The sequence below is a fragment of the Rissa tridactyla genome, chromosome 3, assembly GCF_028500815.1.
Source record: "Rissa tridactyla isolate bRisTri1 chromosome 3, bRisTri1.patW.cur.20221130, whole genome shotgun sequence".
Classification (NCBI taxonomy): Eukaryota; Metazoa; Chordata; class Aves; order Charadriiformes; family Laridae; genus Rissa; species Rissa tridactyla.
Window position 1 is genome coordinate 63,458,976 of NC_071468.1, and position 27,940 is coordinate 63,486,915.

Below are 27,940 nucleotides of genomic sequence, written 5' to 3' on the forward strand. Positions count from 1 at the left end.
TCGAGGGAGAGTTACTCATCAGCGAAGGGGTGCAGCAGAAGACGTCCCTCCGCGTGGAGACGGCGCCACGCCGGGGCCGGCGACAACCACCATCCGCCCAGGCGGGACCCACCGGCCCCGCACAGCCCCCGGCCCGCCTCCGTGGGAGCGTTCCCGGCACTGCGCAGCACCCCGCGCCGCCCCGCAGCCCCCCGCCCGCTTCCGTGGGAGCCCCCCCTCCTGGCTCCTCCTCTCTCTCCTCCTCCCCTCCCCTCCCCTCCCCTGCCCTGCGCGTCCCGCCCGCCGGTTCCTTCCACCTGCGCGGCGGCGGCGCTGGGGAGCCGGTGCCCCGGGGCTGGGCGATGTGAGCCCCCATGGGCGCCGGCCGGCCGCAGCGGGGGGCGGCCTGGCTGCTGGTGCTGCCGCTGCTCCTGCCGCCGCCCCCCGCGGCGCACACAGGTAGGTGGCGGCGCTGCCCGACCGTCCCGGTCCCCTCCGGGGATGCGCATCCCTCCCCGGGACGCGGGTGGGAGCCGGACCCCCCCGGCACCGCGGCTCCCCGGGGTCGTTTCTGCGCTCGGTTGTCCCGGCAGAGCTGGCCCGGCCCCGAGGGCTCGTCGCCCCGAGCGGGGCCGAGCCGAGCCGGGGCCCCTCTGCCTGCGGCCGGGCGGAGGCGGCCCGGGAGGCGGCTTGCGCCGCCGGTCGGGCCGGGGCTGGGGCGCTGTGTGCCGTTCGCGTTAGACAGCGGTGCCTTTATTTAATGTTCGTTTTTTTCTGGCCGCCGGTGCTTAACTGGAAGAAGAGGACTGGGTATTTCTGTAATGTTGCTTCGTTTTGTTCTTTTCTCCATAGTTACGCTGGAATTAGAGTTTACAAAGCTTTCTGTTAATTTGCTTTCTGGTGTAAGTTGATAGCGTGCTCTTGAGATAGTCCTTGTTGTATGCGTCGGGATAATTCCCCAAATATCTTTGCTATTCGTATTTTCCTTTGTGCTTGACAGTCAACATCCCCAGGAGTCTTACCTGAGCAGTCAAGAGTCAGATTGAAACAAAAGGCAGGATGGGTTTTTGGCAGAGATATTCAGCTCGTATGCTGGTGTCCTGAGTGGCTCTGATTCCCTTCTCCTGCCTGTAAACCGGAGTGCTCCTCCGGTGACAGACAGACATCCAAACACAAGGAGACAGAGGGAGCAGAAAAGGTGGCAGCTGGAGTGGGCTGTGAGAGCAGCTCAGAGAGCAAACTGGCCCCGGCACGGGCAAGGATGTTGCCAAGTGCATGTAAACCGGAGCTGTGGAATGTGTGTGTATGGTGGGTGCCCTGCTGCTGTTAAAAAGCGTCACACAAATTCTTTTTTTATGTCTCTCAAGTATAACACCAAGCAAGGCATTGCAGAGATTCGTAGATCTGAGAAGCCTACTCCATCTTCGTGCTCTTGTTCTCAGCTGCAAATGTTGCCTCCAAAACTGAATACATAAGGACAGAGTCTGTTCCTATTTAACTCCACAGCAAAACTTCCAGATCCTGTGCGAGCTGGGCGGTAGTAAGGAGTGTTCTTCATACTCTGAATGCTCTTGAGTAGCACTAAGTGCCGTGTCTCAGTTAACTCTTTTGACAAACTTCTCCGTTACACATCAGTGATTTTTTAGTGGCTTTCAGGGGTACCAAGGGCAGCTTCTTTTTAGGTAACTGACCACGTCTTATTTAAATATGCTGATCATCAGTGCAAGTGTCTTGGAAAATCTGTATAACTGGCATTCAGTTGCCCTTTAAAAAAAAAAATAATAAAATTTGATTAATACTGTGTTTGCTTCCAAAGAAGGTTTAGAAAAACTCAAGGGAGTTACATTGGTTTTGTCTAATGGTTTGAGGGAGAAGGGAATCTGTTTGCACATTCCTGAGGTTTTAGCTGGGCATAATTTCAGGTTTTTGTTGACAGTCAGCAATACCAGCAGGGATGGGAGAGCTGTGCCTTTCACTGAAGGCTTAGAGTTTCCATTTTCACCTCTTTCACGGTGGGACAGTAAAAGTTGTTTTAATTCATCCGATCAGGATTTTGCTAATAATGGAAAAAATTATACGAGGTGCAGAACTGTCATAGCAGTGCTCCTGTTCTTTCTCCGAAGTGAAGCGATAGGCAGAGGAGTCCCTTTTGGGTACTTTCCTCCAAGAGAAGAAGCTTGGGTTGCCAGTGTAGAGCAGATGCAAACCAGAAAATACGGCAGTTACCCTGAAGGTTTGATCTGATGCTGGAATAGGAACAGATTCCTCCTGGGCCCAAGGGCCACAGAAAGCAGCTTCACAGCAGGACTTCCCAGACTACAATTCTTGCATCTTATGGGATCTGTGCTGTGCCTGCCCCTTTGGGATCTCTTGTTGAGTTCCTTTTCTGAAGTCTGTGGCAGCAGCATTTAAATGCGAACTTATAGTTGGACCTTTTCAGAACGTCTTTTGTTTTCCCTGTGGTGTGTTAGTGGGTACAACTTTATCCTTACTCGATGACACTTAACTGTTTCAGCGGTCTCTGACTGCGTTCTGTTCTAGGTCACTGCTGTCCAATGATCTGTGCCCACCTAACAGGCCATCTGAGCGGTACCTAGTTTTGCACAGGACAAAAATTTCGCTCGTCGCTGCACTTCAGTGGAATTTTTATAAATTGGTGTTTCACTCGCTGTTTAAAAATCTGTACTCTAGAACAAATGAAAAAGCACAGAAAAAGCAAAATGGAAAGGTAAATGGAAAAAAAAAAAAGGAAATTTCATTATTTAATCAACAGGATCAAGAAATGTAATGTGTTCCTCTTTACCACATGGGAGAGTTTAGCAATTTTTGCAAGAGACTAGTAAGTATAGGAAGGAACATCCTGAATTTTGTAGTAGTAGAATGTCAATCTATTAATTTACCAAGCTCCATCTTAAATCTTTCGCCATACTCTTAGTGGAGGTTTCTCTAACTACATTCTTCTGCAGTTAGAGAAGCCTTTGAATTTCTGGCCCATAAAGTCCAGTCTCTGTCTTATAGATCTATACAGAAGAAAGAATGCAAGGGGTACTACAATATATATTTATTCTCAAGAAAGGGAAATGAGCCTGAATGCTGTACTGCAAAAATAGAAGCATTTTGATATATTTAAGGAATGTTTACTATTTTTGTTCAGGTAAGGCATATGATTTGGAAGCAAATCTCTCAATCATTTCACTTACTGTGCTTTTCTCTGTATTGTGACGCAGTCTTGGAACTGCATTTCTTATGGATGGAGCTGCCCTGGAAGATCTGCTCCATCAGCATATCTAATGCAAGTAGAGCTAGTCCATTGTTAAAAGAAGGCCTGAAATGTGTGTAGCGTAGACAATATTTTCTCAATGCAAACATTGTCATAGAACAGACTTGCTCATATTGGTGCATTATTCACTAACGTAGTGGTAGCCTTAGATTCTGCTGGAGTTGGTATGTGGCTACAGCAAATACATTTCTTATGATGGGACCTTGAAAGCTTCCCTCTTTTAGTGTTTTCTAATAGTTGCATAAGTTGCTTGGTCTGCATTGACACACCTGATTTAATGTCCTTGTCTTTCATCTTCCTCTTTGTCACATTTTTACTGATAAATAGATCTATATTTTGAGAAGCAGCTTCAGGCCTCCCTTTAAGCAAATTTCAGTATGTTTTCTTTCACAGTTACTAGAATGTTGAAATGTACAAAACATCCCTTTTGATCAAGATGTTGTTGTGGGAAATACAGAATAAAAAGATAAAAGGGATCACGGTATGGGCTTTGCAGTTATGCCGCTGAGCTGGGGTTCAGGGACCACACTGATGCCCAGACAGATTTTATCATGTTAAAACTACCCAGAAGGCAGGCAGTATTCCAGTGCTAATAATCCACGTCCTTTCCTTCTCACATACCCACAGTGAATCACTGAGAAGGCTTCCTGCTGTCAGCATACACACGGTACTTTAAAAACTAGAAGTCCCTGTGTGGATGCTGCTCCTGGATTCAAGAGGAGGGGAGAGACTGCTGTTTGCAATTCACCCCGCCTGAAAACTGGGACAGCAAAAGTGACTTGCTCAGTTTATTTTGACAGAAACAAAGCCTGAACAGCCACTTTTATTCCTGCATGAATACATGGTCTTTGAGCACCAGTCATAATTTGTGAAGGACAGAAGTTAAATGCTTGTCTCCAAGTCAAACAGTGCTGACATGTTTAGGTATTGACACAAGGCGATTTAAGGTACATTATGGGTCTGAGAACAGGCTGGTCTCTTGCGTCGACACAGCCAGTATTAGCTAAAGTGTTAAATAGCAAACTGAAACATCAGATTATTTCATATATATGGCATGCAGTGTGCACCTATTAAACAGGCTAATTGCCCTGTGGATATACTCTTGATGTCTTTGTCCTGGAAAATATATAGATTTCACTTGAATGGATGGCTGTACATAACTGAAATGCAGTAAGAACTCACAGAAAATTGTCTTCTTTGATTAGGTAAATGATTCAAAGAAGAAAAAATATGTTCACGCAACAGTAGAGATGAGAAAAACAGTGGGGAAAAATATTGTAAAATATAATGATTTTTGAACTCTTAGAAAACATGACAATGTTGTGCATGTAGTAATTTGAATTACCTAGTATATATCTATATACTCAGCAGGACTGATCTGTGCCCTGGTGGTTGGCTTTGCTTATGATTTCCACAACTCGACAAATTCTTATTGCCTGTTAATAGAAATGGTTAGAGGAGGAATAGAAATGGTTAAAGGAGGTAGTTCATTCTATAGAGAAACTCCGAACGCTGTTCAGATTTGTCGTTAAAAAGTCCAGAACTTAGATGTGCATTACAGTTCCCCGTGTGAACATTCAGGTTCTCCATTGTAGCTGATAACCTTATCCTTCCGTGGTTGTTGTTCTCCAGTGGCCTTTACGCTCTTAATTCAAAAAGAAGCAAGTGGTTAGGATTACTCAAGTCATTTGTGCGTGTGGTTCCAGTTTATGTTTGTTTTTATAGTTGTGGCTTGTGCAGATTGATTTCTGCTGATTGATTTCTCTCCAAGAAGTGGTGTTGATTATCCACAATGACAGGATTAATAGCTAAGAGAAAGAAAATTCACACTTTATGAGCCAATCAAGATCTCCCATATTTTAAGAAGCTTAGCTTTGTAAGAACCTGAATTCTGGAAGCCAGGCCCACCTCTAGACAAAAATGAGAGAGAGCTTTTATTAGAGAGCTGTGTTTAACAGATGTACAAATCTGTGCTTTATACTTGGCGTACCAGCAACTTGCAGGTTTTTATCCACTGGTCATCCTATCTTGAAAACACTAAAGTAAAACTAGGTAAATCATAAAGAAAAGGAAACAAGTTTTAGGACTGGAGGTATGGGACAGTTTACATATGAAGAGATTAAATTAGCTACATCTCTTTCTCATTGAAAATAGAGTACTTTTCCTGTCTGCCTAGCTTCTGCCAGAGTATTTTAAGGTCAATGAAGGGACAGAAGGAAGACTGTAGTCTCTTCTTCCCTTCTTTATACCCCAGCACCTTGAGTTAAATCTTACCCAATAGCTTAGCTGGTTTTCAGCCTTCCATTTTCCACTCCCATTTCTGTGATGGGAACAGGAATGTGTCCAAAGAGAATAAGAGAAGAAGAATGTTGCTTCAGGAAGTGCAAGGATCTTACATGCTGCTACCAAGATTTATGCGTTTGATCTTAATCGCACTCAGCGCATAAAAACGCACACGAGTGGTTATTACAGCTTTTAGGTGAAAATGGGATTAATTTATTTCCTACTGGTTTCTTTAAGGCTGGAGGGAGCAGTTGAGCTAGTATTTATTATTGCATCTGCTTTGCACAAGACTTCTCTTCTCTGGGCTTTCCTTCTCTTTTCCAAAAGTACATCAATATCCTGCTGTTGGTGGGTACTGTAGTCAAAATAGTAAAGTAGAGGATGTGGCTCAGAAGCACTGAAGACTGACTGAGGCACATGTAATTGCTGACAGGGCTTTTTCCCCACTGTAAGAAGGCAGCAGACAGACACAGGAGCAGTCTGAGTTAAATCAACTTGCAGTAGCTCAAACATGACCGAGAGGTAGCTCCTCTGTCAGCCCAGGCGGTGGTCAGGCTCCTCCTGAGCCCATCAAAGCGTGTTGGCCGTTCCCTTGAACGTCAATGTTCCTTGGATCCAGCTGGGCATGTTGCTGCCTTCAGCGCCATTTCTGAGGCAGTCTTTTGTAACTTAGTGTAAGAGACGTAGGTGATAGTGCTGCATAACTTCCTCTGTACAGCAAAATCTATAGGCGGGTAAATGAGTCTAAAAATCATGACTGGTAGTTTTAACAAAAAATGCCTGTTGAGTACAGGAAAGATAGTAAAAATACTACTAAACCTATAATTAGACACTGACTTGTTCACATCTGAAATTACTGTGGGACACTGAACAGTCATACGGTGCCTCAAAACACGCCAGCCTGCACCTGACAGGAGAGCAACAGAAATGGGTGGGTACCCCAGGAAACCTTCATTTCTCGCGAGTTCTCTACAAGCAGTTGCTTCCCAAAGGCACTCATATCCTTGATCATCTGTGGGGAGCAGCATAAATCGTAAATGCGGGGCGCAAGAGGGAAAAATAATTTTGAGAGAGCTTTGAGGAGCAGAGACGCTCATATCTGCTGGGGTATCACCGGCCGGTCTCCATCACCGTGCAAGAGACCAAACCTAGAGCCACGCTGGCTGTCCCACGGGGTCAGCTTGAAATGGCCTCTCGCCATTTGCAGGCACTGTCTGGGGACTGGAAATAGGCCCTTCCTTCATGGTCGTTCAGACAGGGGTGGCAGTGTGACCCCATCAGCCCGATTGCCTGCGAGAGACAAGGCATCGCAGCATCGCTAGGAGTGTTGGTCCTTCTTCTCAGATCTTGGATGCAGAAGGTGGTGACTGACTTGCACCTTTTGAGGATTGCCCTTCCCTCAGAAATGAAGGCAAGTGCTCATCCTCCTTTAACAACACAGTCTCCTGTCCAAGGGAAAACGTGGATTCAAAAGAGGGGATTTCACTGATTACATTAGTTTGGACTCCAAGAAAAACAAAATCCCTTCTCTAGGCAAGCCATCAGTAGGTCAGAGAGCAAGAAGCAACACCTGTTTGGCAATAAATATAATGCTGTCAGTTCTAATTGTATATTGTTGTTGCCTAATAGATATTGGCCAGCACCAAATGATGAAAGCCAAAACTAATTTTTTGCTCAGTTTATGTGTAAAAAAATAGATATTTTATGTAAGGATGGATTAGGAGTGTTCCAAAATGTGGTGTGTCAGGATTCACCTGATAACTGTCACACAGCATAATATTTACAATATTTCAAGCAGAAAGCTTACTTAAGCCTCGGGTATTTTGAAAACCAAATGTAAGATGTCAGAGGTATTCTAGTTAAGCTTTCTTTTTCTTGGCTGTTGGGTTGTGATGGACCTAAGCAATAATAAATTGGTAACGTCAAACATGTAACTCCTCAAAATTAAATGCTGGACATTTGGGCTATTTTTAATATATTGTAAAACTTCAAAACATCTGTTTTAAAAAGCAGCTATTCCGTCATGAAATTGTGTCAACAGCGGGCTTTTGAAATTAATTTAGTTCTTCATGACAAAAAATGTTTTTGCATTCCAAGTTTAACAAAAACTCCTTCAATTTGATAATTTAAAAAAAAAACAAAACAAACAAAAACAAAACAACAAAACAGACCAAACACAAAACACCTCTGATGGATTGATGACTCTGAAAGCCTTGAAGGGGTTGTGAGTAATTTTAGACAAGCACACCTTGAATTGCACTCATCTTGTTTCAGGCCAGTATTGATCCCTCAGGACTAATAGAAAGCATACCTACAATAACTTTCTCCTGTTGGAGTGCCTCAAGGAAAGGTTTTTGCAGCAGGACATGGTTAGGTAGTATGAGGTACTCTTGCAAACCTTCAACACAGTGGGAAGAAAATTCAGTTTATTTCGTTTCTGTCGTGCAAGTTAGCAAAAAGGAATGGATGTTCAGCTGCCATGGGCCTCTCCAGTTGTCTCCTAGCAAGCCTTCAATGGACTGGGAAGACTTTCTCCTCCTTTCTGAAGTTGGGTCTTTCTGGACTGAGTCTGAAATGTTCTTTGACCAATATTCTCTGTAGGGGTGTTTTTATAAGTTAGGACACGGTTTAGATAAATAAATGCAAGGCTTCGCATGGAGGAGGAGAGCATGTCAGGGCAAGCCGCAGCTTCAGTTCCCCCTCTGCATCTCTCCCATTCTTCAGTCTGTATTTCCACTCACGCTCTTTCCCCAAATGACCTCCTCGGGTTCACCTGTTTGCACTGGTAGCCCGCCTGTTTCTTCAAAAACAAAACCCACATGCCCCGGTCTTGTCCTTCTCTTGTGCTTTTCTGTCTGCTTCACCGCCTGGCCTACGTTTAGTCTTACAACTCCATTTCTGTCCCCACCTTTCTCTCCCCTGTGCCCCTTCTGAGGAGGGAGCGACGGGCTCCTCTTCTGGGAGGGCAAGAGTGTGCCTTGTGGTTTGCTCTCGAACGCTGTTATGACTTGAACAGGAAATCACCTCCGTGCTCCTCCCCACATTCCCACCAGCGCTGCTCGAGTCAAAGGGTTTCACTAGCCCGGCTTCATACGCAGCGGTCACAGAGCTCCAGCAGTCCACCAGGAGAAAGGCAGCTAAGCTGTAATGAGTCCTCCTCCTCGCTATCCAGCCTGTTGAGTTCGAGTCTAAAAGAGTCAGCATAGAGGAAAAACTTTCAAGCCCACTTAATTTAAAAAAAGTTAACTCATTTGTTTAAATTGTCGCTAAGATGACTAATATCAGGTTATGACACTTGCTAATGCGTATTCCTGGCTTTGCTGGGTTTCCCTTCCTCTCTGCAACCTCTGATCTCCAGTTTTGGCTCTGTTCCCCTGTTTACCACTTGGTGTGCTCCCTCGCGTTCCTGCATGGCCAGTGCCAGCTCGCTTGAGGCTGTAGATGTGCCAGAAAAGATGTCTCCAACCCTCTGCTAGCGAGTGCCACCAAACACGATGCTAAATGGACATTTGTTCTGACCGAGTGTGACCATTTTTATGTTACGCTTAGGCGTGTGTTTGAGGGAATATTTTTCCCTGAGAAGGACATAACCATTGAAACAGATGAGCTGGAAGAAGAAGAGATCGAAAATTCCTTAAAGAATGAAGAGCAGCAGCATAGAAGGAGCAAGCGAGGTTTCGCAGGAATTTGCTGGAAGTCACCCAAAGTTGAACAGAAAGACTAAAGAAAGGGCAAATGGCTTACAGCAATGCCAGAAGTGAATGTTCGGTGCGTAGGTTGCTCTTAAGTTGCTTGAGGCTCTGCTGCTGGGTCTAAGCTCCCAGTGGGAAAAGCTGAATCGGGGACTCAGCCTGTTTGAAAGGCCGCCCGCTCAGCGAGGTGTGTAAGCGGGGGTTAGATCCGTGGCCTTGAAGTGGCGCCTGCAAATGGCGAGGCGTGGGGAGTGCCTGTGGCGTTGCCCATAAATTCAGTGCCCAGCACAAAGGAGCCGCTTCAGTGCTCCCGAGGGCCGCTTTCGTATAAGAAAGTACAGCAGCAATTAAAGCCAAAGTCTCAGTCGTTCTCAGGAAAGGAGTTCCTCGTTTAAACTCTGAGAGGGCCGTAGGGGAGGAGTCGGTTTCACTGGTGTAGCTAATGGCAAAAGCTGTGTTGCACTGAGGCTCACCTTTCTGTCTGAATGCTTTCCATGTCACTCACTGTCTTAAATTATATCTTACAGCTGTCTAAAGAAGCACTGTGACCTCCTTTGTCGTTTTATTTTATTGGATAATTTGGTGTTTTCACCCTTGTAGCCATGCCGCAGTAAAATACAGCAGATGATTGCTCTGCGTGAGAGCAGTGCAGTCAACAACAGTGCTTACACAGGAGGAATTTCTGTGCCAACACGTCAGCCTTCAGTGGCTCACCTGCCTTCTCCCCACGCGGAACTATAGCCAGTGTACTGAAAAAAAAAAAAAACCAAAAAAATCAGTATTTTTAGGTTTTTACGTATTTTTATGCTTTGCAGCTGCTAGGTTACCTAACTCAAGTGAAAAGTTAACAAATCTGTCTATAGCGAGAGGGCGCAGGTAGTTGCAGCTGTGTTTGTTCTGTAGCATTGAGGTTAAACACAGCTGTTTGACACTGAGTTAGGCTGCGGTGCTTCCTAGCAGATAAAAAGCAGATACGCTGAACGGATAATAGTTGCAACATGGAAAAGGCGTATTTATATTTGTATGTATGCGTGCGTGTGTGTATGCATGTGTGGATAGATAGATATGGAAAACTAAGTTTTGAATAGCACCGACTCAAGCAAGGCACACGCCTGGCAGGGAACTCTACGTGATTAAAACTGACCAGGTTTTTTAACCCAGCAGACACTTTCATAAAGAGAAGATGAGGCACCTGCCACGCAGTCCTTCACTCATGTGAATAATCTCACTGACGTCAGTGGGTTTTTTCGCTCACACGTGAAGGTGTTTTCAGGCTAAGTCATGTCTATTTTGGAGAGCCTCGCAATAGCTTGTTCTAAGATCAGGACTTGGCTCTTCGTTGTGGTGGTGAAGTTTGCAAGCCTATATTATTACTATCTTTCCAGTCCAGGTGTGTAGAGTCATGAAGATGTAAAGAATGATATTACTCGAGGTTTGATTTACAGCATTTCCAAAGACAGTAATAAGGGCTCCGCATTTTTCCATGCAAGAAATACAATGACTTTGTTATACTGGGAAGTGATGACAGCCATTGCAGACTGTTGTTGAGACAGACTAAACCTAGCAAAGCAACATGTATGACCAATTTCGGCTCTCACGAAGGCTAGTACGAAATGAAAATTCTCCATGGGACACCCATGCCATTAATATCGGTTAATGGAAATAAAATCAGAATATAACTGGATATATTGTGTTTAAAGACAAGATACTGAAATAAGCAGCTGATGCACATACTGGACTCCTTTCCTGACTGATAACCATGGAATATACAAGCTCTATGTATGATCTGTTTTCTATGCATGCCTCCTGATACTGTTGAGTGTCGAATAGACATGAAGGAGTTTATTCTTAACTCTTCCTGGAGAAATAGCGGGGTATGGAATGAGTGATAGGACGGGGCTAATGGCTTCAAACTGGAAGAGGGTAGATTTAGATTGGATATCAGGAAGAAATTTTTCACTATGAGGGTGGTGAGGCACTGGAACAGGTTGCCCAGAGAAGTTGTGGATGCCCCATCCCTGGAAGTGTTCAAGGCCAGGCTGGATGGGGCTTTGAGCAGCCTGGTCTAGTGGGAGGTGTCCCTGCCCATGGCAGGGGGATTGGAACTAGATGATCTTTAAGGTCCCTCCCAACCTAAACCTAAACCATTCTGTGATTCTGTTCTATGGTAGTTTTATTCTTATTTGACAGATGCAGAATTGAGGAATAAAAAACTTGCATGATTTGTCGTAAGGGCAAACAGAAGCCTTTACTAAAGGGGCAAGACCAGAAATAGAAACCAAATCTCTGCTTTTGCAGCTAATGGAAAGTTAACGGTCTCAGTCCCTCTGCCTTTCAAATCACACTGAGCTGGGGGCACGTGGAGCGCACAGGCAGTGTTGTAATGCTTTAGATCTTGTAAAGATACGGTCTGTGGGTTCTGCGTGCTGAGATTGGCTCATCTGCTGCAGTCAGTGTTTCTGTTTTGAAACTTCATTTACCACAGCAGAAACCACACTGGGTGGAGGGAAATTTAAAAAAAAAAAAAAAAAAAAAAAAAAGATAAAAAAGTACTTTTACGTGTTACTAGTTTAAAAATATTTTGATGTAACAGGCTACTTGCTACTTTAAACTGTGCTCAAGGAATATAACTGGTTTTGCACAAGGATGGATAAATGTTGAAAGGTGCAGGCAAACAAAAACTACTCAGAAAACCAGTGGAAGTAAGTTCCCTTGTCTGTGATGAGCTGGCTGCCTCCAGCCAGTTCAATTTGGTGACTATGGATTAGCCTGATAAGCATTACACATTTTAAAAACTTTTAAAGAAAAAAGGTGTGAAAAGTGAGCTGTTCGGAACATTTTTAGCTGTCCTGTACCTGGTTCAGTAGTACCCCTGCCGAGTTTATTTATTACTACACAGTAAGAAGCCAGATTTATTGGATAGTGTAAGAAGGCCAATGAAAATGGGGCTGGCAGTGACCATAAGAGATCACCCATCCCATCCCACTGCTCCTAGGCAGAATCAGCTAAATTAGTGTCATTGCTGGTAGATGTTTTTCTAATCTGCACTCTGACGCATCCAGCAGCCCTCCTAGGTGATCCTTCCTCACAAGGCACTCCACTTCCCACAAGGGGTTACTCCCAATGCCTCCTTTCTTGTTGAAACCGAACTCCGTTCCTTTTCCTCCTTGTTCGTGGTGGACATGGAGGATAGATTATCCTTCTCATTTGAAGACTTACAGCATTCCTCGCCACTCATCCCTGGACAGTGCATCTCTGGTAAGTTTGACTGCCAAGGAAGCGGAGATCAAGGCTGATGGTCTTGACCACCATCTCCACTGAAGGGAGAGAGATGCACCCAGTCTGGTCCATCCTAACTAGAAAGATAAAACAACCTGTGGAAGAGCTTCTCTTCCTCTTTCCTTTATGACCACTGCAAAGTAGATGCCTTGCTCAGAGCCCGTCACCAGAGGCAACAGATCTCTTCCTCATCTGTTGCTGTTTAAGGGCTAGAATTTTTTAAATCTTTCCTCCAGAGGTCTTTGGACCATGCAGTATATACTGTATTCTCCCTCAGGCTCTGTTTTACTCTTAAATCTCTTCATGTTGGGCATTTTAGTTTTTCCTCATTGTTTTTTAATGAGAAGCCTTTTATGGCTTTGATTCCCAGCAATCTAAGAAAATACCTACGTTGTATTTCCTCCTACTTGGGAATTGGAGCAAAAGTTTGTTTGTGCCTCAGGCCCTCCTTCCCTTTCTACACGGATTGCCTGGTTGCCTTTCTCAGGGCTTTGGCAGGTTTTTGTGACAACTGATTTTATTTTTATTTTTTTAATCTCTTATTCACAGTTGTTGATTATGCAGTGGATGGGTTTCCTGTAGTCTCATACCCTTTGGTGCTGGGATGTGGTACAAAGAATGAAACTTGATGCATGGATGATTTCTCGTAGTCCATGTAATGCTGGTCTTGGGTTGTTGTTCTTAGTAGCATGCACATTAGTGGTTTAGGAGCTTCTCTGTTTTGCTGAACAGATCTTGTAAATTTTACGCTGTTTTCTTGGCTTTCTTGGGCAGCTTCATATTTATGTTTGGATTAGTTTCACCTGAAACAGTTGCAGAGGACATTTATTTTAGGGGAAATCAAAACCTTTTATTTTCTAGGTTCTGTATCTCCCCCTTGGAAGCAAATGTTAGAGTAAAGCAGATTGCTGGAGGTCGTCTTCTGCTGCTTTCACATCCTCTGGCATCTGACACTTTTTTATTTCATTACATCTGAGTCTATAGTTTGAGCTCTTACCAGATGACTGTCACTGGGCATTTCTCTGTCCAAGTGTTCAAGGAAGTGGGACTTTCTACATACTTTTTATAAATAAATAAGATTGCCCTAAGGACTATACCCGATGAAACTTGTTCTCTGAATAGAAAAAAATTCAAAAGCCACTGAAGACTAGCTTAAGTGCTAGAGATAAAAGAGAGCAACATTAGAAATACCCTCCGTAAATAGCTCTATGATCTGAAGATAACGATGCAGGGATATATCGGAGTTTGTTTTGAACATTAACATACATTTAAAGGCTTTGAAAACCCAGAGTTTCCACCAAGACAGTTTAAAGTAATAGGTCTCTACAGAATTGCAAGGAGATTGCTTTGGTAAATGTATTGAAGAGAAAAGCTTTTACTGCTTGTCTCAAAGACACTAGAAGTTGGCAAGTTAATCAGGAAAATGGTGTTGACTTTTGCTTACAAAAGCAACTATATGTTAACATATACAGGAGGATGAACACTATTGCTCTAGTAATAGTGAAATATACTATAAAAAAAAAAAATCCTTAAGGTCTGCTGGCAGAAGTAACAAAGGTCAAGGACTATTCGTTCAGACAGGTTCCCGCTGTTTGTGTTAATATGCTTTATTTTCCCCCTTTCTTCGTCCCTTTTTGTTATCTTAAGAACTAGAATTGCATCTCTGGAGGAAGACCTTAAAAGGTTTTGAAAAGTCCTGAAGAATCACCGAGTGACTTTTTCTCTTCCCCATTATGCTCTGGTGGCCACACTCGCAATGAGAAGCTCTTTCCCAGCTGCTGCAGCTCCAGGGCTGGTCTCAGGGTTGCTCCCATGGGCACAGCTCTTGTGGCAGGAGATGCTGGGGATTGAGTCACAACTTGGAGCTTGGGATTCTGCCCCTGGGCCCATGGGCCTCTGTTTTGCAAACAATTTAGCAATGTGAGCATCTCCATTAAATTTATTAGATTAGGAGTGTGTATTAGGAAAACGTGAAACCCCCAGACTTGCTTGTTCATTCAGTTCAAAAGCTGGTGCAATGAACAGCAATTTAGATGAGTGACCTAACAGTAGGTGTTCACTTTTGACTTTCTGAAGAATCAACATACTTCTCTTCTTCTTCTGGAGAAGTCATACTTCTGTTAGTAAAGCTGTGTTGGCAGTAGACTCCACCTGTCTTTTTAAAAATACCTGGTTTGATATTTAAAAGTACACTCAGCTACAACAAGAATTCTACCAAAGCGTTAAAGATATTTTTACAATTTCCAGTGTTAAATTGTTCTGATATTCAAAGACCTGTACAATTTTAAAAATATGTGTCTCTTCTAGGCCAGACTTTTCTAGCTTTAGCTTCCAGTCCCTGGATATTTTCATGGCAATGTCTGTCACAAATGACAAAGCCATTTTTGCTAGAGAAAAAACATGTTCATACAGATGGAATTTGGGTCTGCGCTAGCTAGGGACACTTTTGAAACAAAATTTATTTCCATAGCCAACAACCTCGTGCCTTTCATGATAAGAAAGGCAGTATGTAGAATTTTGTGGCATACTTAAAAATAAGTGTCTTTTGGGGGTAACTTGGAAGCATATGTATTTGCAGATTCTTAGTGTATGTTGTTCCTTTCTTATTTTCTTTCTCAGGAGAGTTGTATTGTTCTTTGCCCAACCCTAGGAATGTCCATTTTGAATCTATAAACATGAAGAATGTTCTTCACTGGTCAGCACCAGAAGGCACAGGAGATGGAGTACTCTACAAGGTGAAGTATTCAGTGTAAGTTGGCTTGTTTATTTTATCCCCCACTGACTTTTATTTTATCATTTTAAATAATAATTTTAAAAAAATCTTTATGCAAGACAGGGCTGCTAAAAAGTAAAGAATGGAGAACTAAAATGTGGGTTAGACTTAAGCAATGTGGTTTTTAACTTTTACATCTGGTACTGCTTACTTCAGATCCAGTTAAAAAAAATTATAGGGAGACTTTCTTCCTATTAAAGATGTGTAGGATGCAACATGGAAGCTTTCAGGGGCATTCCTGAGAAATGAGACAGAATAATGAAGAACGACTGTGCTGTAGATTGGCATTAGCCTTTCGTACCCATTTAAACAGATCCGGAGATGTAGTATTTAATAGAATATTAACAGCACCCAGAGTTCTGTTGGTCTTTTCGAACAGACCCAGCTCCCACAGATTTCTTCTGATCCTGCAAGCCTCTCTAGTCTAGAAGAAAATCCACCGAAGTTATCAAGTATTGTAGAAAAACAAGTAATGTGATTGGAAGCAGGCCCTTCTATTTTCAAGATCTACACCTTTGTAGGATATCAAGGAATTTCAGTGAGGACCAAGATCTGTTTCCTTTACTGCCACTGAGGGAGCACTAGGTCATTCTGCAGGACAGTGCTGGAAGTTTAGCTTATAAGTAGGCATAGCAGCGTAGTCATGTATGAGGTAATGCTCCCATTCTTCACCTCTAATATGAACACTTCCCTCGGTCTAGTAATTTTTTCATGACAGTAAAACAAATTTATATCTCCAGAACTTTCCTGTAACTTGTACTGGCTACTAAAAAAAGCAAGGAGTTGCTTCTGTAGTCAGACACTGCAACCGTTTTTGACCAGATCTTGCTCACTGTGCTAACAGAACGACATAGGTCACCTCCTAGAAACGGGGAGAGTGCTCAGTAATTCAGGAATGAATGATAATTGTGTAGAAGGTAAAATGCTCAGAAAACACTAGCTGCATTGGCTCTGCAGGGTCAGCTGGTCCACAGAAGAGTCGGTAGTCATAGGTACGGCCATCTCTCACACTGAAGACAAAAACATTCATGTGTGCTTCTACCTGTCTAGGAAAGCAATGCCTTGAGCTAGGTGGAAAACGCTCAGGAATGATACTGTGCTACAGTTACGTAGAAGCTGCCACATGCTCTTACTAATTAGCAGCCAAAGGGGAATTCTTTTCCGCATAATGTGAATTTGAGGAGCAGGAGCTTCTGAGAAAATACAGACAGGAATTTTCCAAGGAAACCTTGATTTCTTCTGCTAGTGTATAAGAGCTGGTCAGTTCTGAGGCATTGTTCGTGGCAAGTGTATGCCCCTTTTTCAACTAGAAAGCTTTTGAAGTCCATTGTATTCCAATGGAATCTTTCTTTTAAATAAGAAAAAGAAGTAACTGTGAGTGATGAGTAGGCTCCAATCCACTCATCTTGGAGACCCTGAGCATCATCTGTCTCCACGCACCAGGATGAGCCACTGACCACTTTGACAGAACTCACTATCTCAGTTATCCTGACTTCATTATCCTGTGTTTAAACTAAACCTGTGGAGACTGAGAGATCTCTGGTCTGTGTAAGCAAAACTGGACTCGGATTGGTATCGGTAACATCCCAATTAGTTCCATAGGGCCTCTTCTGGATTGGACCTACTCTGATTTATTTTTCATTAAAACCTTGGAGAAATCTTATGTTTTATCTCAGCTGACTGAGAATTACTTGGAATTGGAGATTTCTGCAAAACAAGCAAACTGTTTTATCAGCCGCAATATCAGTTTCTGTGCTATATTATCAGGTGACTAATATCATGGCAATAGCTTTTTACAGCTCCTTTCTCTTTCTTTTTCAATATAGATACGGTGTTGGCAAATGGATTAGAAAGCCAGAATGCAGGAATATCAACAGAACATGGTGTGACCTCTCCGATGAGACCTCTGACTATGAAGAACAATACTACGCAAGCGTTAAAGCCTTCCTAAATGGGATGTGCTCTGACTGGATGGAGACTACGCGATTCAACCCTCTTACAGACAGTAAGGAAAGCTAATCACACAGACAGATGTTCAATGGCCTTCATTAATACTGTATTCTCAGACTGCATGTGCCTTCACAGTATATGGTATTTTAATTTTAACATGAGGTTAGATTTCTTTTTTTTGCAGTTGTTTCACATTTATGCTTTTGGCAGAAGTAATTGAAATAATCATATTAGAATTTGGATATATGTGTTGCATAAACGGTCTTATATATACTGAATACTGTGTTATGCTATGGTAAAGCTTTACTCAAGGCAAATAAAAGTTGTGGCACATGCACAGTATAAAGAACTCTGATTTTGAAAAGTGTCTATTAAACCAAGCAGTAATCGTATTCTACAGCACAATGTCTCTTATCTGTGCCAGATAATCTGAGAACATACCAGTAATTTAGCTTATTTTAGCAAATATATAAATTGAGTTTCAAGGTTGTTTATCCTGCGAAGTCACAGTATTTCCTAGGCAAAATTCCAAGTCAGTGTTCCCCTTCTCACTGTAAAGATCCTCTTAGCTATCTGATAAAATAATTTTCTAGCAATATAAATGAATTGTTCAAAGTCCTACTGAGAATCCACCAAAAAAAAATAAATCATATCATCCACTTTTAAGAAACTACACGGTCAAATCAGTGTACCTCTGCTGCATTTAACTGCTTTTTGTACATCTTCATTTTTCCAGCAAAAATTGGCCCACCCGTGGTAAGTGTATCTTCTACTGAGAAATCTATTTCAATCTTTCTGACTGCTCCTGAGAAGTGGAAGAGAAGTCCTGAGGAAGAATCCGTATCTCTGCTTCAAGTGTATCCTGGCCTGCAATACAACGTGTCTGTCCTCAACAAAAAAACAAAGAAGCGGGTAAGCTTTGACAAGGCTGTAGAAATGCAATGGTTAAATCTGTGCTTACTGAAATGCAGTTTGTCACAGCAAGGATCAAAATAGCCTCATAGGAATTGTGGCATCATTCAGATTGGAAGGGAGCTCAGGAGGTCTCTAGTCCAAAGTCCTGTTCAAAGCAGGATCAGCTGTGAGCTCAGACCAGATCGCTCAGGGTTTTTCCAGTTGGATCCTGAAAACCTCCAAGGACAGAGACTGCAGAACCTGTTTCCACTGCTTGACTTTCCTCTTAGGGAAAACATGTTTCTTTATGTCCAGTCTGAACCTCTCTTTTTGAACTCAAGTCCATTGTCTCTCATCCTCCCACTATTGAGCACTGTGAAGAGCCTGGCTCTGTCTTCGTGATGACCTCCCTGGGTCATCCTTGAGGGCTGCTGTTAGGTTCCCCTGAAGCCATCTCTTCTTCCCCAAGTGGAACAAACGCCAGTCCTTCAGCCTCCCCTCAAAGGGCAATTGCTCCTGCCCCAACCGTCTTGGTGATCATCTACTAAACCCACTCCAGATTGTTGGACTTTTCTGTATTGAGGGGAACAAAACTGGTCACAGACGTGATCTCATGAATGCTGAATGGAGGGGGATAATTCCTCCCTTCCTTCTGCTCCCTCTTCTCTTAACCCAGCCCAGGCTGCTGTTGACTTCCTTTGCTGTGAGGGCACGTTGCTGGCTCACGTTCAGCTTACTGCCTGTCCCCAGTCCTCTTGGCAGAGCTGCTCCCCAGCCAGCTAGGCTCCTGGCAATACTCGTAATACATCGTGACAAAGTGCATCCTTGAACATCTTCATTTGTCTGTCTCTGCAGATTTACATTTAATTATCAAGTAGTAGTTCCCAGCATAAACACAGTAGATGAGGAAGAGTTCAGTGTTAGTTACAAAAACATTTATTCTTCTGTTCCCTTTCTCCAGGCACAATCTGTGCCTGGCAGACCTCTGAATTTCCAGAAAAGAGACAGAAACTTTAACACCAAAAATGTCACCTTTTGTGAAAGGGGATATTAAAATGCCAAGATTAGCAATTAGAGGTATACAGTGGGTTTTTTGTTTGGGGGTTGGGTTGTTTTTGTTTTGTTTTTTTTTAATAAAGGTGCTTGACACAGAGCAATTACTTTACCTTGGATTCCAAGGTCTACATAACACCCATTATTCTAAGGCACCTAACTTTACCAGAACATCCCAATTTGAAAGATTTTGTGGAACTGTACCTTGTGCCTTTTATTGGCCTAGGTGTCAGGGCAGGGCTGGAGTGAAGCTTTAGCTCTACTGCAACATCACCATGAGAATATGGGCTAGTGGTAGTACACAGTCCTGCTTCATATAAAGCATGAAATTGTTTAGTAGTGGTAAAAGAATGATTGGATGGAAGATAAAATATTCAGAGAAGACGTGACCTAATTGTATTCAGGAAAAAAAGGACACAGTGGTGGTTCGTATCGTATGATTATTCTTTCCAGAAAATTTGTGTACTTGTGGTATATTTTGTATATACCTTTCTGTAAGTGAGGAGTTAAAAGAGAAAAAAAAATATCCATTTTTATGTTTTCCAGTGGTGGTTCTCCGTCAGCAACAACACCTTGGTTGTGCCCTGGTTAGAACCTGGAACGGCTTATTGCGTCAGTGCACAGATATATGTCACCACACCACTTTTGCACAGTGGGTTCTCTAAAGAATATTGCATTGCTACTTTGAAAGGTATGTGTAAGCTGGCAAATTACAAAAAGAAGCAGCAAATTAGAAAAAAAACCCACAGTGAGTGAGTTTGTAAGTTTTTCAGGTATCCATTCAGAGAGTGAAAAGCTAGCATTGTTTCTCCCTTCTCTGTGCATTTGTACTGATGGAAGAAATCTTTGCCTTTAATAAAACATCGCTGGTGTCTACTGACTGCAAGGTTCAACAGTATCTCTGAAGGAAAGGATCTGCATTCTTTGAGTCTTAGTGAATGGAGAATAATTTTTGTCCTTGAATAAGGTCTGAGAGTGGCAGAGCTGGGTCAGTCTCAGAAGGCAAAAGTTAGCAAAATGGGAACCTGAGGGAAGGATCATTACTTCTTTTGAGAACTTAATTTATAATAAAGATTTGTCCTGTAGCTCAAAAGTAATTTTTAAAATTTTCATGCAAATTCCTTGTTTATCTAAAACATTTGCATCCTATATTCAACAAGCACTGTTGTGAATGCACATTACTATCTGAATGCATTAAAAAGTTGCTCAGGACAATGAGAACTTTTGTTTTGTTAACAGATAAAACGACAGATGAGACTATAACAATCGTATTTGGATATGTTCTGCCTATCATGCTTGCCGTCCTTTCTATTTCAATGACGTGCTATTGTGTGCACAGGTATATTCACGTCAGCAAACAGAAACATCCAACAAACCTGGTAAGTGTTCTCTGTTGCAGGAGGTCGCTGCCAACCTTGGCACGCACAGGAGAGCTGTGCATTTTCCACGGCTCCAAGTCAGCTGGGAGGAAACCATGGCTAATTGCAAATAAGAGCTCTAGTTGCCACTCAGATCAAGAAAAGAACATCACATTCGGGGTTATTAAATGCAAGAAAAACAGAGTAATAACTCAAGTTAGCAAGTGTTTCTAAGAAGATGCCCAGATCCGAAAAGAAGACCGGAGCTGATGAGGATCAGAACAGAGCTGTTGGTTTGGGAAGAGTCATTGCCATAAGCAAGGTCTGAGGTGCACTGAGGCAAATTCTGTTAGGAAGTCAGCACTTCCTAAATTGATCTAGGAAGAAGCACAGTAGAGATTCATTGAAGAAAAGTTATTATTTCATTGAAATCAGAAGATAATTAGGCAGTGCAGAAACCCCATGATATTTTCTTGGACTATTGCTGGGTATTACCACATTTTACCATTTAATTGTGATTGTGAAGGGTTTAGCACATGTGCATCATACAGATAATTTAACCTGGATTTCAAGAATGCTTTCAAATACTGCACTGTTTCCTAACAGACAAAAATGTACCAACAAACACATTCTGTTATTTACACAACCAAAATACACTTTCTATGTAAAAATGTTTGCAAGTTTCTTAGAGCTGCGAAGTTTGTTAATTTTCAGAAAGAACACATAGAGTCCAAGAAAGACTATTGGTTTCCAGCTCATGAGCCCAGCAGAGCTTTCTCACAGTTATCTCTAAACAAGTTGCTCAAGCATAAACATGCAATTACAGTAATAAATGAACACTTTGATGTTAATCCAGTCTGCATGACACCGTGGGATGGGAGGTATAAGGCAATTGGTTTCAACACGCTGATCTTTCTGAAGAAATCTAGAGCAGCGCAGAGGTAATAGGAAAAATGTTCACAGAGGGACTGTGGGTTCAGGAGGAGTAGAGCAGTTACTGCTGCAGTGTGTTCAGATGTGCACAGAGACATCTCCTGCACCTGACGAGGCACCAACTTTATCACAGAATCGTGGAATCACAGAGTTTGCATTGGAAGGGACCTTCAAAGATCATCTAGTCCAGCCACCCTGCCCTGGGCAGGGACATCTTTCACTAGACCAGGCTGCTCAAAGCCCCATCCTACCTGACTTTGAACACTTCCAGGGATGGGGCATCCACAACTTCCCTGGGCAACCTGTTCCAGTGCCTCACCACCCTCACAGTAAAGACTTTCTTCCTTATATCCAATCTAAGCCTACCTTCTTTCAATTTGAAACTGTTACCCACTGTCACTACAGGCCCAGGTAAAAAGTCTTTCTCTGTCTTATTCTTTATACTGGGATGCAGGGCATGGAAGGTGGATATAGCTTGGTCTGCCTTGGAAATCTATCAGAACAGAGCTCTTTACAGTCCATGAACGTAAAAGGCCGCATAGTGAAAAATTAATGCAGACTAAACTTGAACTCCAGGAGTTTTTTCTCTACTAAATATATAATTAGTATGTTGGGGGTGGTTTTAATGTCCATTGCAATATTTTATGACCACCTTGAAGCTTCAATTTTATTTCTCCACCTCTGGATTCAATTGATGTTAAGGTAGCAAATGAATATAGACGTGGTATTTTAATGATGCTCTTTGGCTTTCCCAACCTACAGACTATTCCACATGGGCACCCCGTGCGGTCAGGGGGAGGTGGAATAAGCAGTTTGTTTTGGTGCAGCACTTCTGACCTGGGGGAGCTTTCAGACTACCTGGTACATCGATTAGTGGTCTTAGTCTTCCATTCAAGCTTGAAAGCACTGAAGTGCAGTTTCTGGATGTTGTTTCTCTATGGCACTTTTCTTCAGTGACTGCTTATACAGTATTTATTCCTGTTTGAAATATTACTCATTTCAGAAAGATTCCTATTGTTTAACTAGATGGTTTTTCACAGAGTCACAAAAGCAGCCTCTGACAGACCGCGCGGTGCAGGCTCCATACACTGAACTTCAGCCTTCTGTATAGCTTCCTCTCTGAAAAGAAGCCTGATACTATTTGATTCTCTGTAAGCTGTACCTTAACACGGTACCTGACTCTGCCTGTGGGATGTGGGTTTGACTGCATTTCCTCTTCACTGTTTAAAAAGAGTGGAATAGATTCTGTAATCTGTGACCCAAGGACGACTTCGATGTTTTCTTCAAAGTCACTTGAGTTTGTGCTGGTGGAAGCAAAACCAGAGTTTGACAAAATTGTTCTAACCATTATTTTGAGGTGGGGAAGATGAGAAAAAGGATATTAGAGCTGGTCATAATATAGTTTTACTTCAGATAGAATAAAAAAAGTGGAGGATATTGACAATCCTGCAGGTTTATACTGTGAACTTCCTTCTTCCCTGAATTGAAATAACCTCCTAATAAGGTCTAGCCTAGCCTTATATTTTAAAAATACATGACAGTATGAGAAGCAGCAAGATGGTTTTTTTATTATATTTCACTCAAATCAATATATTTTTTGCTTTCCAGGTATGGCACTACACTGACAAATGCAAGGAAAAGGTTTTCATACCATGTGAAAAAATAGTGGTAAACCTTATCACTCTTAACGTGGATGAGTATAAGCCATCTCAGGAATCCAATAATCTCTCAGAAAGGAGAAGTCCCCATTACTACACTGTTTACAATGGCACTGAAGGGAAGGATTTGCCTTCAACAGACGTGCTGGAAACAAAACACTTGCTTGATATTTCACATGAAGAGATTTCACTCAAAGAGGATATTTTAGCAGAAGGGGACCAAACTGGGAACTGGCCATCTTATGGCCAGACTGGAACAAAGAATACTTTGAGACACAAAAATGCAGGGACTGTGGAATATGAACATGATGTAAGGGCTGAAGACTTCAGTCCTGAGCAGAAACTAGAAGACCTCTGTTTGAAAGAGAAGACCTCTGCTTCCAAGGGACTACTAGGTGAGCCACAGATTGTTTGGGGGGACTTGTTTAATGTGAAAACAGGACAGCCGTATTGCCCCCAACTAGAGGTGAGGGCAACAGACCCTTGTTTGGGAGAGAAAATAGAGGAACTTCATTTGAAGATGGTTGATGCAGCAGATGGACTGCCAGCTGAGACCCGTATCAACTTGGTGGACTTGAATACTGAAAAATCTGGGCAGACATCCTATCCTCAGCTGGAACAAATAGCACAGGGCCTCATGGAGAAAGAGGGTGGACAGACCATATTAGTAGATTGGGATCCTCACACTGGAAGACTGTATATTCCTACCTTGTCCAGTGTTGAAAATGAGGTGTGTGAAACAGTATTCACGTGTGATGGTCCTGACGAAGATGGAATTTTGTCCAGACTGTTTGAGAAAGAGGTAAATAAATCATCAGAGGACCAAGAAATGTATCTCCTGCAATTCAAGGAGCAATGGGGACTGCACGTAGAAATGGAAGACTGAACAGTAATTTTTCTAAAATATTCTAAAATGCAAAATCTTGTTTCATTTGCCAAAGAGAGCGATGGACTCAGTAGAGCAAACACATCTTAATGTACTGAAGTTTTTGAAACCATCACAGTTGAACAACTTATTCATGGTATGTTATTTATAACAGTTTCCAAACATGTTACAAGTAATTTCAACTCCCATCGTAAACCCCTTGGGTAAAATATGATGGCTATGAGATTATCTAATTTTTTAAAAAATACATATTTTTACAGAGGATGCTGTTAGGATTTTCACACTGTAATTTCTATCAAAAAAAGATCAGCATTTGGAAGCAGTTATTTTTGGCAAATAAAAAGCAACAATATGACATTTTTCTGGGCTATTTCATGTATCTTGACACAATGCAGTCTTTTCTAGGTCTCACTCCTGCTACATGCGATGGTTTGAGCTGACTTTTGTGGAAGTTAAGGGCATTCCAGTATATATTTTGTTTCTGCCTTAGAAACATTCTTCTACTTAATGGAATTCTTACGTATTTCTGTTGAAAGACCTGCGTGACGCGCGGGGTCCCGTCCATACTGTGCCGCGCAGATCTGCAACCAGCAACAATTGTCGTAGCAGATTTGCCTACAGGCTCAACAGGCGCAAGGGGGAAGAAAGCAGCATTAGTCATATTTTGAACTGGGGGAAAATGTGGCACAGAGGGATCCAGTGAAAGGCCTGTAATCTTACTGGATGGACCGTGTCTCACTCAGCCTTAGGCACTCGCAGTGCCCCATCTCTGTGACTCATGTCCTGCAAGCATCTGTTCTTCTTCCATGACTTTAATGGCGGGCTGGCGTGACTAGCTCAGACGGCGAAGTCTGACCCAGACACACCGCTGCTTCTGCAGACACGTCCCACTTGCTATGGCAGACCCGGAAAGTGTACCTGTGGGCTTTCTTTTATTATCTGATCTCCTGACAGGGACTTTCAACACAAGTTCACTTTTTCTCCATGTTATGTGATATTTATTTAGGATAGTAAAATTGCAGGGTATTTTAGAAATTATTTACTAAGGTAGATTATATTTTTCTTTTCAAAGCCTATCTGTCACTTTTCTACTTAATGGACCTTTTTGTGAATACCAAAAAAACCCAACAGTAATGTTTTTGAAGAGGAGAAGCAAAAAAAAAAAAAAAAAAAAAAAAGAGAAAAAACTTTTCTATGGTGTTTAAAACTTGTACCCTCCAAACTAGGTACATGGTTAGGTGTATTTTTGAAGGAAGACTTTTACCAGTATCTCTTCTCTCAGGTACTGTTTTTGTTGCATGACCTTGGTATTTTCTGTGACTATTCATCCTCTGAAATATTTCAATTGTAGTCATGGACTTTCAAACCAGAAATGACAGTAAAATATTTCATGTTGGTGACTCCTTATCTGATGTAAAATATGCCCTCAACTGCTTTTATAATAAAGTTATAGATCATGTAGCAATGTTATACCTAAATACTTACATCAATGCATTTGTTATAGCTCAGTGTGAAAGAAGAACATAGTTGGAAATGTGAAAATGACAACATTTCTACTACTGCCAGCCTCATTTAAGCCATCCAAAATCTTTCCCAATATTTCTTAAAGACTTCTTAACTAAACTCTTAGTGCATAATCTCTTACTTGTTTTTTGCGATGTGGGGCCTCTAACTCATAGGTAGGAAACAATTATCTACTTTTTTCTGTAGTCTGTTGAATTTTACCCAGTTACTGCTGCCCTAAGACCAATCACTTGTGTTTAGTGTGTCTTCCATGTGGAAGGATGAGGATGCTCCGGCTCCCTCAACAGTTTGGTGCAGCTGCCAACCAACCTTCCTAGAAGAGGAAGGTATCCCTTATTTTTGGTTTGTATTTCTCCTGGATTTACTTGCCTGCTGGTGGTGTCTGCTGCTTCTTTTTTGGTTAGATAAACAAGCCTTGCCCCAACAGTTACTGCATGTAAGGACACTTAACATATGGTAATCAAGTCACTGCTGACTAAAATTTGAAAACTTAGTAACTAAACCATAGAATCTCACTTCATTCAGTTCTTTGGTCACTGTAATCTCCTTTCTCAGCATCTTATCCCATTGTTTTTTTCACTTTTCAGTTACAGTTATGTTGTATAGCATTTATGTCCTCTCTTGTACTTGAAAAGGTATCACCTTCCTACTTAACATTACTTGTGATCAGGGTACAAGATAATGAAATTCTTGCAAAGGTGCATTTTCATCATAAATTTATGTATTTTTGGACCAAAATATTTGTAATAGGAGTTTGCCACACTTTCAGTGTTGCTTCCTTTTGATCTGAATTTGCATTAAATTCAGAGCTGATACTAGATTATGCAAACAATCCTTCTTCATCTTTATATGATATACTTTCAAAATGTTCTCAGGATGATCACAGAAAAAAAATAGCCAGGGGAAAAAAAAAAGTAAATTAAGCTAAGAACTTTGTTTTATATGCAAAATAATTTTTCAGGTTAGCTAGTCGAGTCCTGGAACTGATGAGGCAGAAAAAATTATACCAATTTCTATCAATATAATACCAGTAAATTGTTGATGGTGTTTTTATTATCCTCAAAGTTACTCATATTTTGCCTTAAAATCTTCTAATTATATTAAACAAATGAAACTGATTAGAAATGGTACCTTCAGCAAGCCAAACAGCAAGGAGCAAAATACTTCCATGGAAAATTGTAATTCTACCTATAAGATTTCAGACAAGGGACAACTATTAATTACATGGAAAATCCAAGCAGTAAGAGAACTGACATGTTCCTAGTTTTTATTACACTTTATTAAACTTTGGTTAGCCACATGTAATAGACTTAATGCAGCCAAAAGCAAGGTCATATATGTAGAAGCAAAGACTATGGACTCTACTCAAACATAAGGCTACTCGTAGCTTTTGAAATCAATGATTTTGAAAATGATGTGGAAGATTAATAGAACTAAGTAGCGGTATGTTGAAGACAAAAGGATGTGTATTTCTTGATTACAAGGGCAATGGAAATAGAATTTCACCTGTGTCTGCAGGGCTGATGTGACCGCTACTGGAAATACAGCATCCAGTTTACAAAATAAGCCAAGCCATAAAGATAGAAGGCAAATACTACTATTGCTAAAGCAATGCTCTTTCAAGCTTGAAAAACAGGAAGCCTGGCTATCAAAGTGAGATCTAATGGTGATGAAACTGATAGTTAGGTGTGGGCACACACAGTTTTGGAAAAGGAACTATAAATTGTAAGTGTGGTTTTGCTGCCTACAACTTAGAGTGAGTGACAGGGTTCTTGGAGGAGAGACTGAAACAGGCAGCTGAGTGCAGGATACCCATGGTCTGACTTACAGCAGCCCTGGAAAAACTACTGCACAATGCGAACGAGCAGAGGGAAAAGTCCAAATACGGCAGGCAAAAGTGCAGTACGAGCTGTGTGTCTGGCGTGATAAGGACCGCAGCTGGAGCAGGAGCTCCCGCCCAGTGCATGAAGTTGGCCAGGTGAGGAATGCGCGATGCAGGATAACCTGTAACGTGAAGCCTAGGGAAACGATCAAATTGTTAGAAGGAAAAGCAAATTACACAGCCATTAGATGCAAGCAGCTGGATTGCCTGAACTTCATGGGGCTCTCCGATCAACTCGCCAGAGGCGCACTGAAGGAGCATGGGTGGCTGGACAAGGCTGAAATGAGGATGTTCTCTGCGAAAGTGGGATCAGAAAGAGTTCTTGGAATGGCCTGATATGGGTGGAGTGTAAGTAGGTGCATTTTGGAGGTGCCAGAAGTGCATTAGCATCTGTGATGTTCCAGTAATTTGCAACACACTGGTAGTGCAGTGGTTAGGACAGGTAGGCTCTGGAAAGAGTAGCTAACATCAGCCAGCACAGATTTTCCTATCGATATTAAGGTAGGTCCAGCAAGA

At 42.1% G+C, this 27,940-nt stretch overlaps 1 protein-coding gene across 4 annotated transcripts; it reads left to right on the forward strand.

The window, feature by feature from the left end:
* Positions 1 to 278: 278 nt before the first annotated feature.
* IL20RA (interleukin 20 receptor subunit alpha) lies at positions 279 to 25,486 on the forward strand. 4 transcript variants are annotated; one of them, XM_054196999.1, is made up of 7 exons: positions 279 to 438; positions 15,133 to 15,262; positions 17,113 to 17,291; positions 17,973 to 18,148; positions 19,730 to 19,874; positions 20,423 to 20,562; positions 23,083 to 25,486. In XM_054196999.1, exons 1-7 carry the CDS (start codon positions 354 to 356, stop codon positions 24,016 to 24,018), a joined length of 1,791 nt encoding a protein of 596 aa, XP_054052974.1. In that variant the 5' UTR covers positions 279 to 353; the 3' UTR covers positions 24,019 to 25,486. The 4 variants fall into 4 exon arrangements, with proteins under 4 accessions (XP_054052974.1, XP_054052976.1, XP_054052977.1 ...); XM_054197001.1 differs by having other exon boundaries at positions 306 to 438; positions 15,133 to 15,248; XM_054197002.1 differs by having other exon boundaries at positions 354 to 438; positions 15,164 to 15,248.
* The last annotated feature ends 2,454 nt before the right edge of the window (positions 25,487 to 27,940 follow it).

Excerpts from the sequence above, each read along its gene's own strand:
- IL20RA (XM_054196999.1), top strand. The coding sequence starts at position 354 with ATGGGCGCCGGCCGGCCGCAGCGGGGGGCGGCCTGGCTGCTGGTGCTG. Across the intron at positions 439-15,132 it reads GCCCCCCGCGGCGCACACAG|GAGAGTTGTATTGTTCTTTG; the intron begins GTAGGTGGCGGC and ends TTTCTTTCTCAG. Across the intron at positions 17,292-17,972 it reads ATTCAACCCTCTTACAGACA|CAAAAATTGGCCCACCCGTG; the intron begins GTAAGGAAAGCT and ends TCATTTTTCCAG.